Here is a 14515-nt window from a genome sequence, read left to right as displayed (position 1 = left end):
TAATGCGGTTTTACCACGTTTAATGAATGTGTATGGGTAATTTACGCAGCGGAGACTGAGCGTCTCCGCTACATAACTTGACATGCTGCAGTCTGGAAAGACACACACCGCATGTCCGTCGCATGTCTGCCTCCGCAGGTGAGCCCGAGGCGTCCATGCACGCATAGTGGAGATGGGATATCTTGAAATCCCATCCTCTATATTGTAACATCTGGATGCTGCGGGTTGGACGCTGTGGATGAACGCAGCGTCCAACCTGCAGTGTTTCCTGATTGTGTGAACGTACCCTTATATTTCTAGTCCATTTTGGAAGTGTCTGGTTTTACTTGTAATACCTTCCATACATTAGTGACATCTACAATCCCATATTGGAAGGGTATGCTATGATACACATCATCTTTAATCACTTCTACTATATATATTTTTTAGTGCAATATCTAATTATCATGTACTTTAGTCATATGTTTACTTGTTGCTGCTCTTACACCTTTATGTAATTGAGATTGATAGCGGAATTTAGCAGGTTAGCAGCAGCGGGCAGAGCTCAACTCCAACTGCAGCTGTTAAAGGCACATGATGGCTGATTAAATCAGCCAACATCTGCCGGGTAAGATGCGGGCTCAGTGTGCGAGTCTTACGCGAAACTCACGCGAGTCTCTCACATCAATTCCCGACACTGCCGCTGGCACTCGGGACCGGAGTGTGCGGCTGCATATATTTCTATGCAACCGCACGCTCCGGTCCCGAGTGCCGGCGGCAGTGCTGGGTATTGATGCGAGAGACTCGAGCAAGTTTCTCGCATCACATTTGCAAGTGTGACCCCGGCCTTTGATGCAGACTCGCACACTGAGCCCGCATCTTACCCGGCAGATGTTGGCTGATTTAATCAGCCATCATGTGCCTTTAACAGTTGCAGTTGGAGTTGAGTTCTGCCCGCTGCTGCTAACCTGCTAAATTCCGCTATCAATCTCAATTACATAAAGGTGAAAGCCAAAGACAGGGACACGGCATATGATGTTCATATGTCATATGTCATGAAGGGGTTAAAGGGAATCTGTCACCAGGTTTTTGCTACCTAATAATGGAATGCCCGCCAGGGCCATGGGGTACTCGGTACCGAGTCCGGTACTTAAAGGGATGTGTCATGGCGGCGGCGACCCGGTCTGTGCCCCTGGGCGCCCATGTAAAAGGGGTTTGAAATGGGAAATAAAGTTTGTGTTCATGACGCCACCTGTGGTATTCGGTCAGGGAAGACCGACGCTGCTTGAAGTGGTCCACTGGGGAGATGTTATGGCAGCAGGGATTGTATGGCTTCCCACAGGTGAAGCTGGGTCCCCAGGGCTCCCGGTGTATAGATAAAGATAGTAGATGGTGTAGCAAGAAGAGGAAGACACAGGGTTACAGTCTCTTTACCTTTTTATTATAGAATTCAGGCAGCACAAGTCCAGGGTACCGGATCACAGGTACAGGTTTGGTCCGGCCGGCTTGGAAGCGAATCTGGAACCCCTTTTACCAGGTGGGGTTAGAAGCCTTCCCTCTAGCGCTGTGGTGTAGTCCCTTGCTGCCTTAGGGCTCACACAAGGTCCTCACGTTCTCTCTCTGTCCCCCCTTTGGTAGGACACTACCTGTACGACAGGTAGCTCGAGCCTTTTTACAGGATCTCTATCATGACCCGGGCTCTGTCTGCTACTATGTCCTCAGGCATCAATGGTGGACAGGTAACTTGCAATTTGCTGTCCCTCCGATTTCTGCTGTAAGACGTACAGTACTGCACAACCTCGGTCTTCCGCCTACCGGTATCTGCACTCAGCATGGAGAAAGCCCAGTCGCAGCTTCTGTCTCCAGCTCCTCACTCTCCTGCGCTTCACCTCCCCTTCACACTCTCTACAATCTGTTCTGCTTTCCTTTCTCTCTTTCCAGGAGCTGGCCTCAGTGTCTGTGGTGTTACTATAAGAGTAGCATAATGTCAGGAAAGCGACCCTGATCTCAGCAATGTGCCACTGTTTGCTACAGGTTTACCCATTCTGAGATTGCCGAGCCCTGTATAACCTTGCCGGCACCACTGATTGGCAGCTTCCTGTCTACACTGTACATTGACAGAGTACTGCTAATCAATAGTGGGTTCAGAGTTATACAGAACAGTTGACTAAGAGGCATGTGACACCTAGTCCTGTAGTGAAAATTTCCTGCTGATAAAACACTAATTTTATTGAAACAGCAACACACAGCCTAGTAAGTGACACAGTACTGGAATCAGGGTCTCTGCCCCTACATCATGTTGCTCTCAGATTACATAACAAAAACATGCTGACGGATTCTCTTTAAGATTCATGTTGTCTGTAAAGGTCACACTAATTTTATATATAATAACATGTATTTTGATTTAGCATACTACACTGTCTTCACAGCAACACTACTCCCAACTACCCAACTTTTGCCCATATTCTAATTTTATAATTATTGTACTATTACTCATCTGGATTTCACATATTGTAGGCTTCGACCAAAATTTTAGATGGAAAAAAATCTTGAAAAATCTGAGCAGAAAATGCCTTGTGGTGCAGATTTGCAGTCAACTGCTATGTTGATTACTCCGATATCACACCCTTAATAAGCAAGATAAAATCTGCCGTGATTCTGCAGCAAAATCCACAGCAAAATATACATCTACTACAAGCAATTAAAGCACCAATTAACTGCAAATTTCACTGCAAATCTGAAAAATATTTTTTTCTTCGGTAATTATATCCCATGTGGTCTTATCTTTACACTATGTTCCAAATTAATATGCAAATTGGATTTAAGTGTCATAAAGATTTAATTGTTTTGTTTTTCAAATAAACTCGTGGATGGTATTGTGTCTCAGGGCTCATTGGATCACTGAAATCAATCTTAAACACGTGATAATTATTTTTCCAGGTGATTCTAATTAAAGGAAAACTACTTAAAAATGATGTTCCACATTATTAAGCAGGTCACAGGTTTCAAGTAACATCGGAAAGAAAAAGAAAAGGATCTCTCTGCTGCCGAAAAGCATCAAATAGTGCAATGCCTTGGTCAAAGGATGAAAACATTAGATATTTTCCGAAAACTTAAGCGTGATCATCGTACTGTTAAGAGATTTGTGGCTGAATCTGAGCACAGTCGTGTTCGTGCTGATAAAGGCAAATGAGGAAGGTTTCTGCCAGGCAAGTTCATCGGATTAAGAAAGCAGCTGCTAAAAAGCCATTAGAAGCCAGCAAATAGATATTTGAAGCTGCTGGAGCCTCTGGAGTCCCTTGAACGTCAAGGTGTAGGATCCTTCAAAGGCTTGCTTTGGTACATAAGCCTACTATTCAGCCACCACTAAACAGTATTCACAAGCAGAAATGGTTGTAGTGGGCCCAGACATACATGAAGACTAATTTCCAAACAGTCTTGTTTACTGATGAGTGTCGAGCAACCCTGGATGGTCCAAATGGATGGTTGGTGGATGGCCACCATGTCCCAACAAGGCTGTGACGTCTGCAAGCAGGTGGAGGAGTCATGTTTTTGGCCGTAATCATGGAGAAACAGCTGGTAGGGCCCTTTAAGGTTCCTGAAGGTGTGAAAATGACCTCTGCAAAGTATATAGAGTTTCTGACTGACAACTTTCTTCCATAGTATAAAAAGCAGAAACGTGCCTTCAGGAGCAAAGTCATCTTCATGCATGACAATGAATACCTCTGAGTAATTGGCTGCTATGGGCATAAAAGGAGATAAACTCATGGTGTGGCCACCATCTTCCCCTGACCTCAACCCTATAGAGAACCTTTGAAGCATCATCAAGCAAAAGATCTATGAGGGTGGGAGGCAGTTCACATCAAAACAGCAGCTCTGGGAGGCTATTCTGACTTCATGTAAAGAAATACAAGCAGAAACTCTCCATAAACTCACAAGTTCAATGGATGCAAGAATTGTGAAGGTGATATCAAAGAAGGGCTCCTATGTTAACATGTAACTTGGCCTGTTAGGATGTTTTGGAGTTAAATAGCTTTTTTGTTCAGTGAATGTGACCTCCTAATGCTGCAAATTCCACAAATGAGCATTTTCAGTTCTTTAAAACACATCAAATGTTTAAAAATTCTACTGTGCCTAATAATTTGGAACAGTGCATTTTGAGGTTTTATTCATTTTGGAGATTATACTGTTATCATTGGGAGGTTTCTTCAATAAAATTCGATGTATAATCTAACGGGTGATGACTTTTATTAGACTGACTGTCATTTGCACCAACCATTTAGGAAAATTCGAGAAAAATGTAATTTGCATAATAATTTGGAACATGGTGTATACAGTATGTACGGTATGGTAGCCATAGTTTTCATCACCATAAGGTTTTGTAAGGCAAAACCCAGAGTGATAGAAACACGTCACCACTTCTGTATTTATTATACTTTTGCTCTGATTGTTCCACTCCTGATTTTGGCTTACAGTGTGATCCGATTCTCTCAGAGGAGGAGTAGATGGAGAAATAAATTCTCTATCTTCTCCTTTCTGACAGTCCGTGGAAATCGGACTGCACTCAGGTGACATCTGATGTATCCCATGGACTCATTGACTTGCATGGCCAAATGCAGTCTGAGTATGGCATCAAACTTGGCATGCAGAGATTTTTTTCCTCGACTGGCTCTGTCCGAGAAAAAAAACAGACATACGCACGACTCTATAGAGCAACATTGACCCGTGGGTGATCCAATGATTTGTCGGATCGCACTCGGACTGAATATATGGTTGTCTGTATCTGCCCTTAGTCATGGTATTTAGATGACCTTTTTATTGTCTTAAGGCTCCCTCAAATGTCAGTTTTTCTCTTCGAGTACCATCCATGTTTTTCATGGACACACACCTATAGTCTATGAGGTGGTTCATATGTCTAATTTTTTTCTCTTAGGCTACTTTCACACTTCCGTCTTCCAAATCTGCACAGGATCCGTCAAGACGTTGAAATGATGGATCCTGTGCAGATTGTGGAAAACGTGTGCACTGGGCCCTTCTTTCTGACGGACCCGTCGAGGCTATGTGCACCTGTTGTGTATGCGTCTTCGCCGTGGTTTTCCGCTGCGAAAACGCATACACAAAACAAACCAGGTTGAAAATAATAAAAAATAAATAAAAAATCGCAATATCCTCACCTACTGGAGTCTCGCACAGCGATGCTCCCAGCAGCTAGCGTTCCTAGTAATACATTGCAAAATCTCGTGAGATTTCGCAATGTATTACTATGAACGCTAGCTGCTGGGAGCATCGCTGCGCGGGACTCCAGTAGGTGAGGATATTGCGATTTTTTATTTTTTTATTATTTTTAACATTATATCTTGTTACTATTGATGCTGCATAGGCAGCATCAATAGTAAAAAGAGAAAGAGAGCGAGCGAGAGAGAATTTCCCTGATGGGAAATTCTTCCACGCATGCTCTCTTTGAAAAGACGGAACCCGTCGCTGGATTCCTGCTTTTCACAGGCTGACCGATTTTCCGATGTGCAGAAAAAATGTTCCTCTGAACGTTTTCTCTGCCCGACGGACCGTTTTTTTATGCAGGATGCAGTGAAAGACGGATGAAACGGATGGCCATCCATCACAATCCATCGCTAATACAAGTCTATGAGAAAATGCAGGATCCTGCATTCTCAAAAATCGACGGATTGTGACGTGAGCTGAAAGACGGAAGTGTGAAAGAGGCCTTAGCTGAAGTGGTCGGCCCAAAAGTACAGAGACTTGTCTGATATTGATCCGAGTTTGGGTTCAAACCCGCCAATGCATGTCTATGGGTCCATAAATAAATCAGACCGCACTCTGACATGTGCTGTCTGTTTTTCCTGGACTGTTTGATAGGAGAAGCTTGAGAAAATTCTATTAGTTTTTCTTTTCATCCTAGAAAAACTGATGAAACTCTGACCAAACTCAGATGGTGAAATCTGCCGCTGTGAAGGAGTCTCGGTGACACTCTGATCAAAATCACTGATGAAACTCGGACTGTTCTTGTGTGAGAGAGAAATCACTGACGTCTAAATGAGCCCTTAATATAATCAATGGCAAATGGTAGACTGTGGGGCGGCGTAACACATTTTTTATTAGGATCCAGAAGACTCTGAGATGGCAGCAGTGGGATGCTTAAATGTTTGGCCTATATTCACCTCCCGTGCCGGTGCTGTTCCAGCGGTGCCAGCACTCGCGCTCCTAGGGCTCTCGATTTCTATAAATCCCATTCACTATGCTTCCAATGTAGAGCGCAGCACAAATGTGCTGCATCCCAAATGCTGCTACTCCTGATCGTGGGCACGTACCCTTAATACTTCTCACAGGTGAATGATTGTTTCAGTTGCATCTAATCTAAGCAATCAGCAAAACAAAGCTGAGACTCCGGAGAGTTTATCTACTCTGCTTTATTGAGGCAAACTATGAGGCCTAGAGAAATATTTCTGCACTTGATCACTGTGTAGGCCTAATAAAACATTAGTAAAATGTTCATTAAAAAAGTATGACTGTGCAGGAACATGGTCTGATCATAGCACATCTCCTGGGCAGGAGAGGAAACAAAAGAGAGGATACAGACAGTACAGTGTGGGATCACAGATGATTCTTTCTGTGAGGTAAAACATTTCAATACCTGTTTTAAGCAATGTTTTACCTCACAGAAAGAATCAGCTGTGATCCCCTGCTGTCCTGTCTGTATACTCCTTTGTGTCCTCCGCTGCCCAGGAGCTGTGGTATGATCAGGCCATGTTCCTGTACGGTCAGACACGGCCATTACACAGTACACAGCAGGGGCACATTTATAAGATTATCTCAGCTCAGCACATGAACATTTTTTTTAAACACTTACAATTGTGGAACTTATTATTATTCCAAGATCTTTTGATTAAAATATTGATTAAGATTAACTTTGTTCTTGAGAAAGCCCCTTTAAGTGTCTTTCTATTAGCGTTGATGATAAATTCATAATTGTCACAGAGCCGTATAGCTCTCAGCACATGTGGGGGTTGTATTATTTAGAGAGCAGGTCAATCCATCATAAACATTATACGCTCTCCAGCCTGTAGCCCTAGGGCCACAGTCGTACATTGTTCGGCCATGTTTACCTCCGCACAGCTGTCAGGCACGCACCTATTATATCCTGTTCAAGTATTTACCGAGTCTCCCATGTTTGTCCTAGTACAATGTGCTCCATCGTGTCAGTACCATGAAAGTCAGGAATAAATCTGACCATGGGCAGTTTCTGAATGCAGTTGGTATGTTCTCGCAGGGTTTATGTGGCTCCCCATTATAGACCGGGACTGATGTTAGTGAAGACGTGGGAAATAAATAAACCTGAGGACACCGGTGTCTTCAAGGTCTTTATATACTGATGTTTGGTACTACGCAGAAGCAATGTTCCGCAAAGGCAGGATATAAAGTTCAGGATCTCCCCCGCGGTCGGCCGACTGGTCTGTCACCGTATGCGGCTCATGGCCATCTCAGTAGGCTTCATGGGCAGCTGCGAGGACATCGTCTTACCCATAGCCACCCTTCACTGGTATGAGATTGTATTTACTCATAGTAACTGGTATGCACTATATGTATACGGTATATTAAAGGGGCAGGCTGGGGAGTAAATGCTGCTAAAAGGGAACCTATCGGGATGACCTTCCTACTGTTATGACTCTTTAGGTCCTTGGACAACAATAAAAGTGATATCTGTCTTGTAGTAATCCCGTGTGCCATCACTAGGAAATCAAATGCAAATTAACCTAGAAGTGCATTGGGGGCGTGTCAGTGTACTCTGAGTTCTTCGGCACGCCCTCCTGCACTTGCAGGCTAATTTGCATGTGGCTTCAAAGCTTGACACAGGATTACTTCACAACTGTTTTTGGATCTAGACAGCCAGACCTGACTAATGCTCTCTTTATACTCCAGCCGATCCTCCTGTTAGTTATACTCTCCTAATACAAACCGCTGACGGAAGGTGGTGGCATTTTCCACTGTATCGACTTCCACCATATTGAGCATTATATGTTTTTTTGCTATATACCTTTGTATGGAGTTATTCAGTCCAATATGCTACTCGTATACAGCAAAAGAATATGTCAACTCTTGCTAGCCTGTCGCTTGCCATCAGCACATTTTAGGTATGCCAGTAATGCTGCTTTCGGTTGACCCTCTACCACACAGACAGAAGAGGTCCCTGTGCAAGGACAGTATATGGGCCATTTGCTATCCAATAGCTGATGATAATGCACATCCCACCTGCACTGGAGTTAGATATGGGCCCCCTTTTTTCTTGGGCCCCTGTGCTCTGCACAGGCTGCACCAATGGCATGTCCGCCCCTGCACATAGTGGGTAATCGTTACCCATAACACTATTGGGGTAGTTGACCGTCATAGAGGGGGATCCCACGGTGAGAATCCCCGGGACTCTATAAGCGAGGATGGAAAGCTGCTGCAGTCCGGATAGTTCTAGTTGTCCATGTTACATGGAAGGCCATTCACCCGCAGCCACTTTAGGAAGAAAACGTGTCTTTTTATGTAATGATTGGAAAAGTGTGTGCAAATAAAGAAAATTAGCTACAGATATCAGTGCAGCCTTTTAAAAGGAATCTGTAATCGGAGAACATCATATTGTAGAGACAGAGATCCTGATTCCTGTGATGTGTCACTAACTGGGCTACTTAGTGGAGTTTTTATAAATCACAGTTTTATCAGCAACAGATTATCACTAGAGGACTAGTAAAGCTGCTATGTACTTTTCCATATTAATGAGCTCTGTATAACCCCATCCTCTCCACTGATTGGCATCTTTCTGCCTATGCACAGTGTACACAGAAATTTGCCAATCAGTGGTGTGTTCGGGGTTATACCCAGCTCTGGAGTCAGAGAACTGGTAGATCTGCAGAAGATATAACACAGTGATTGTATCAAAACTGCAGTAAGCAGCCCAGGGAGTGACACTTCGCTGGAATCAGTGTCTCTGTCTCTTCCTCGTACTGCTATCAGATGGGATAACAAAATCATGGTAACAGATTCCCTCAAAGACAACATGCACTTGGAGGTATTTTCCTCAGGCTCACAGGAGTTGCGTTTGTCTTATTCACTTGTAATATTCCATAGCGTGTCACATTATGGGGATTTTATCCTAGGAGACGTGTGAATTTTACACTACAGGTTCCTTGCTCTTAAAAACCATGATCTCTGCGCAAAATCATAGAATGCAGATTGAAATCAGTAGTTAAAGGGAATCTGTCACCAGATTTTTACTACCCTATCCGTGAGCTGCATTAGATAGGGACAGAGACCCTGATTCCAACAATGTGTCACTTACTGAGCCGCTTGCTGTAATTTTGATAAAATCACTGTTTTCTCTGCTGCAGATCTATCAGTTCCCTGAATGCTGAGGTGTCTAACCCAGTCCACACCATGGATTGGCCGCTTTCTGCCCATGCACAGCGTACACAGAAAGCTGCCAATCAGTAGTGGGGGCGGGGGTTATACAGAGGCTTTGAACATGCTTGACTACCTAATAGCATTTTTACTAGTCCTCTAATAACAATCTGCTGATAAAACAATGATGTTATCAAAACTACAGTAAGCAGCCCAGTAAGTGACACGTCGCTGGAATCAGTGTCTCTGCCCCTACATTATACTGCTTTCAGATTACATGGCAAAAGCCTGGAGACAGGTTCCCTGATACACTAGAATGGACATGTTTTGCCCTTGTAGATTTTGATGCAGTAGGTGACACTTAATATTAAACTTTAAATACTCGTCTATGACTGTATCATCATGGGGATGAATATCGAGGTTATAAAACATTGCTTTGTTATTAATGGTTCCCATCGCTTTATACTTAGGTCTAAGGCTGTTCCCCGTTGCGAAGACCCCAGTCCCAAAGCACAAATCAGATCACGATGGCCGAAGACGCTGATATGCGCAATGAGCTGGAAGAGATGCAGAGGCGTGCGGACCAGCTGGCCGATGAGGTGAGTGCATCACATACATGGGGGTCCTGGGGGTCCGTGCTGTTGGCCATCTTCATGCTGTAGTCTAAGTTTACACCACACGTTAGCTGGATTCATTACTTCCTTACTTTGTGCCAGAAATTTGTGCAGAAATATTGGCGCACAGAATGGCATCAGGCTGTGCCCCCTTCTTCTATACTACACCCACATGTCGGAAAGCCTCAAAAAGGCACAGGTAACATTAGCAGTATTGCTTCTATTATTTTTAGATTATTATACAAAGTAGTATTATTTTTATATCACTTTTAATAAATATTTTATGAGGAGCAGAGCTCCAGACTCCGACTCAATCACAGAATAACTCATGCCCACCGTCACCACTAGATGGCGCTTACTGCAAACTACCGTAATCCATAATTGAGGTTGTATACATTGTGTCTAAAAATAAGAAAAGTCAGCCTTACTTACCTCCCCGCGTGGCTCTGGTGCTAACTCTCTGCTGCTGCCAACAGGCTTGATATGACTGCAGTGTTGATGTTCTGTTTACAGCTAGTGACCACTGCAGCCAATCACTGGGCTCAGCAGCGATGCTGATGTAGATGACACGAGGTCGAAGAACCTATTGATTGGCTGCAGCGGTCATGTGCTGTAGAGCTAGCCTGTGGACTAATAAAATGTAAAAGTGATTCTTCCTTTTAACTGATTATTCACAAAAAATCTTAATATAACCTGCTGATTGCAGGGAGTCCGACTGCTGGCGCCAGCGATCCTGAAATCAGAGCTCTGACAACTCTTAGAATGGGGCTCTACAGCGATGTCCTCAATTAAGCAAAGGTGAACATGCTCGACCTCCGCTCCATTCATTGTCTATGGTACTGGAGCGCTGTGCTCAGCAGTCTCATAGACAATGAATGGAGTGAAGGCTGAGCATACGCCCCTCTGCTACATTCAGGATGGGGATTTGTTTTGGGAGCTTAAGAGCCCCAATGTCAGGAACCCTGAGGGTCCCAGGGTTCAGCAGGCAAGTTATTCTATATACATGGCATGGGACACAGGAATAACCTCTTACTATATACTGTAAATAGTGTTCAGTGAGCTCTTAAGCTCCCCCTAGTGGTGGCTGCAGGTAACAAGGATTTTACTTTTCAACCATAGATCTAGAAGTGAGCTCTTTCTTGGAAATAATACCTATAGATGCATTAAAGCATTAAGAAATTAATTAACGCAGCATTTTTGGATTTATTTAGATTTAAAGACCAAAGGTGCCGATTCATCAAGATCGACAATGTTCATTCCGTTCTTGATGAGGGGACATGTTGGAGTCAGACGCTCCTGATTCATTAAGAGACGCACACCCCTTAGTGAATCGGGAGCATCTGATGAGTGGCGTGCGCCTGAACACAAATCTTACTCCAGTCAGGGACCGGAGTAAGACTTCTTTCCACAGCTCATCATGAAACTGACAAGCTGTGGCATCACGCCCCATCGCACGCTGGTCCTACCCAGCTCCCCATATGTTTGCAGTGCTGGATGAAAGTGGTGTAGAAACTGCATTACATAAAATATGAAGACACCATGGCGCCAGCAGAATGCGCACAAAAGCTGCAAAACACGCAAGGAAAACATGTTTTTTTTCTGCAGCTTTTTGCCTGGCTGGAGATCAGGTTCTGCTGCAGAAAAAACCCCCAGTGTGAACTTACCCTTATAATTTCATACAACCCAGGCCTGCCGTCCCAATGTTCAGCAGAGAATATGTCACGTGTTCATCTTTGTTAATTCTGTGTAACTTGAAGACTATAGAAGATGCATGGAATAAATAAGGCACTACACTCCAACCGGACGGAAAGTACAAAATGAGGGAACGGGAATCATTTTCAGAAAAATATTTGTTAATGTAAAAATGTAAAAAACAATCTAAAATCCCCCCGCTGTATCCAGACGTGTTGTGTGGCTAATCATGTCCATTTCTTCTTGCCTTTCAGTCACTGGAGAGCACCCGCCGAATGCTGCAGTATGTGGAAGGGGTGAGTGCCCTGAGGAGGGGTTCTTCTCTGTCACTTCTGAACTGTTCATCATATTTGTAAAAGTCATAAAATATTAAATGCAGCATATACGTGTCTTATAGATCAGTCTGTTTGCTTTTGACTTAAAGGTGTATTCCCATCTCCAAGATCCTATCCCAATATGTAGTAAGTACGTGTAATAACAATAATAATATCAAATTCCTCCAATTAGAAATGTGGTATAGTTCTTCTGATTCGCTTTGTCTCTTTCCTCATGTACAGCAGCTTAGGTATCCATGGTTGCGACCACTAACAACTAACTCTCTGTATGAGTGGTCGTAACCATGGATACCTAAGCTACTGCAACGCCGTGCACATGGCGTGTGTGACATAGCTAATCAGAAGAACTATACTACATTTCTAATTGGAGGTATTTGCTAATATTATTGTTATTCCACCTACTACATATTGGGATAGGATCTTGGAGATGGATATATCCATTTAACATGTGAGATTTTAACCCCTTCAGTTTGTTTGCTGACTTGTAGTATGTTGTCATACAGACTGTGACTGAGACATACGCACAAATCCTTTAGATGACGCGTCGGAGTCGATCTACGATATTTATTATGTTAAATGCTTCTTTATATATTAATATCAGACATTGAACGGCATTTCTGGCCTATTGGCTCGTGACCATTGCTGTTTACATGAAATTAAGGAGGAAGTATATTTCAGCCGAGACGTGCGTCTGCCATATTACATTTATTCTTCATTACTGCTGGAAATAATTTCCTTTAAAGTGGACATGAAATTGTATTACCTGAAAAAAACATCAAATAAATGAGTATTCGGCCGTGTGCTGCGCTATTCTGCCGTAATCACTTTATCTCCTACGTTGTGCTGCCCTCGATTGCTCATGGAAACAAATGCAGCTGAATTAGCTTCTTGATACTCTGGCGCTCTTATTTTTAAAGCATCTCTGTCACCAGCGATCCCAACACAAACTGTATACCTTACTTAAAAAATCTCGTAGACCTGATGAGACGCGTGTACTTACTTTGAAAAACAATTTCAGAAAAGCTGACTAATCCTGATAGTGGAATGAGCCTTTTATGAGATCAGCTATACTGTGAGAGAGCTCAAGTCAGTCTCTGCTCAGCCAGCCGAACTGCTGCAGCTTGTACTGAGCAGTATAGTATCTCAGCAGGGAGGAGGGACACTGAGGAGCTGTCAGTCAGGCTAAGTGTAGGGAGATTCAGCAGCAATAGGAAGGAGGGACAATGAGGAGCTGTCAGTCAGGCTAAGTGTAGGGAGATTCAGCAGTAGCAGGGAGGAGGAACACTGAGGAGCTGTCAGTCAGGCTAAGTGTAGGGAGATTCAGCAGCAACAGGGAGAGGGGACACTGAGAAGCTGTCAGTCAGGCTAAGTGTAGGGAGATTCAGCAGCAGGAAGGAGGGACACTGAGGAGATGTCAGTCAGGCTAAGTGTAGGGAGATTCAGCAGCAACAGGGAGAGGGGACACTGAGGAGCTGTCAGTCAGGCTAAGTGTAGGGAGATTCAGCAGCAACAGGGAGAGGGGACACTGAGGAGCGGTCAATCAGGCTAAGTGTAGGGAGCTTCAGCAGCAACAGGGAAAGGGGACAGTGAGGAGCTGTCAGTCAGGCTAAGTATAGGAGATTCAGCAGCAACAGGGAGGAGGGACACTGAGGAGCTGTCAGTCAGGCTAAGTGTAGGGAGATTCAGCAACAATAGGGAGGAGGGACACTGAGGAGCTGTCAGTCAGGCTAAGTGTAGGGAGATTCAGCAGCAATAGGGAGGAGGGACAATGAGGAGCTGTCAGTCAGGCTAAGTGTAGGGAGATTCAGCAGTAGCAGGGAGGAGGAACACTGAGGAGATGTCAGTCAGGCTAAGTGTAGGGAGATTCAGCAGCAACAGGGAGAGGGGACACTGAGAAGCTGTCAGTCAGGCTAAGTGTAGGGAGATTCAGCAGCAGGGAGGAGGGACACTGAGGAGATGTCAGTCAGGCTAAGTGTAGGGAGATTCAGCAGCAACAGGGAGAGGGGACACTGAGGAGCTGTCAGTCAGGCTAAGTGTAGGGAGATTCAGCAGCAACAGGGAGAGGGGACACTGAGGAGCTGTCAGTCAGGCTGTGTAGGGAGATTCAGCAGCAACAGGGAGAGGGGACACTGAGGAGCGGTCAATCAGGCTAAGTGTAGGGAGCTTCAGCAGCAACAGGGAAAGGGGACAGTGAGGAGCTGTCAGTCAGGCTAAGTATAGGATATTCAGCAGCAACAGGGAGGAGGGACACTGTGGAGCTGTCAGTCAGGCTAAGTGTAGGGAGATTCAGCAGCAATAGGGAGGAGGGACACTGAGGAGCTGTCAGTCAGGCTAAGTGTAGGGAGATTCAGGAGCAACAGGGAAAGGGGACACTGAGGAGCTGTCAGTCAGGCTAAGTGTAGGGAGATTCAGCAGCAACAGGGAGAGGGGACACTGAGGGTCTATTAATAAAGCCGGGGTCACACGAGTAATGTGAGAAAATCAAATCGATTATGTAAA

General features: G+C 44.4%; 1 protein-coding gene across 1 annotated transcript in view; it reads left to right on the top strand.

Moving 5' to 3' along the window:
- Positions 1 to 14515, top strand: part of SNAP25 (synaptosome associated protein 25) — a 156375-nt gene that overhangs the window by 94676 nt on the left and 47184 nt on the right. Inside the window, exons 2-3 of the mRNA XM_077282608.1 lie at positions 9846 to 9974; positions 11936 to 11977. Of these exons, the coding sequence (XP_077138723.1) occupies positions 9903 to 9974; positions 11936 to 11977 (114 nt within the window). The 5' untranslated portion in view covers positions 9846 to 9902. The remainder of the gene's footprint in view (positions 1 to 9845; positions 9975 to 11935; positions 11978 to 14515) is intronic.

The sequence above is a fragment of the Ranitomeya variabilis genome, chromosome 2, assembly GCF_051348905.1.
Source record: "Ranitomeya variabilis isolate aRanVar5 chromosome 2, aRanVar5.hap1, whole genome shotgun sequence".
NCBI lineage: Eukaryota > Metazoa > Chordata > Amphibia > Anura > Dendrobatidae > Ranitomeya > Ranitomeya variabilis.
This window is presented reverse-complemented; position numbering and strand designations above follow the sequence as displayed.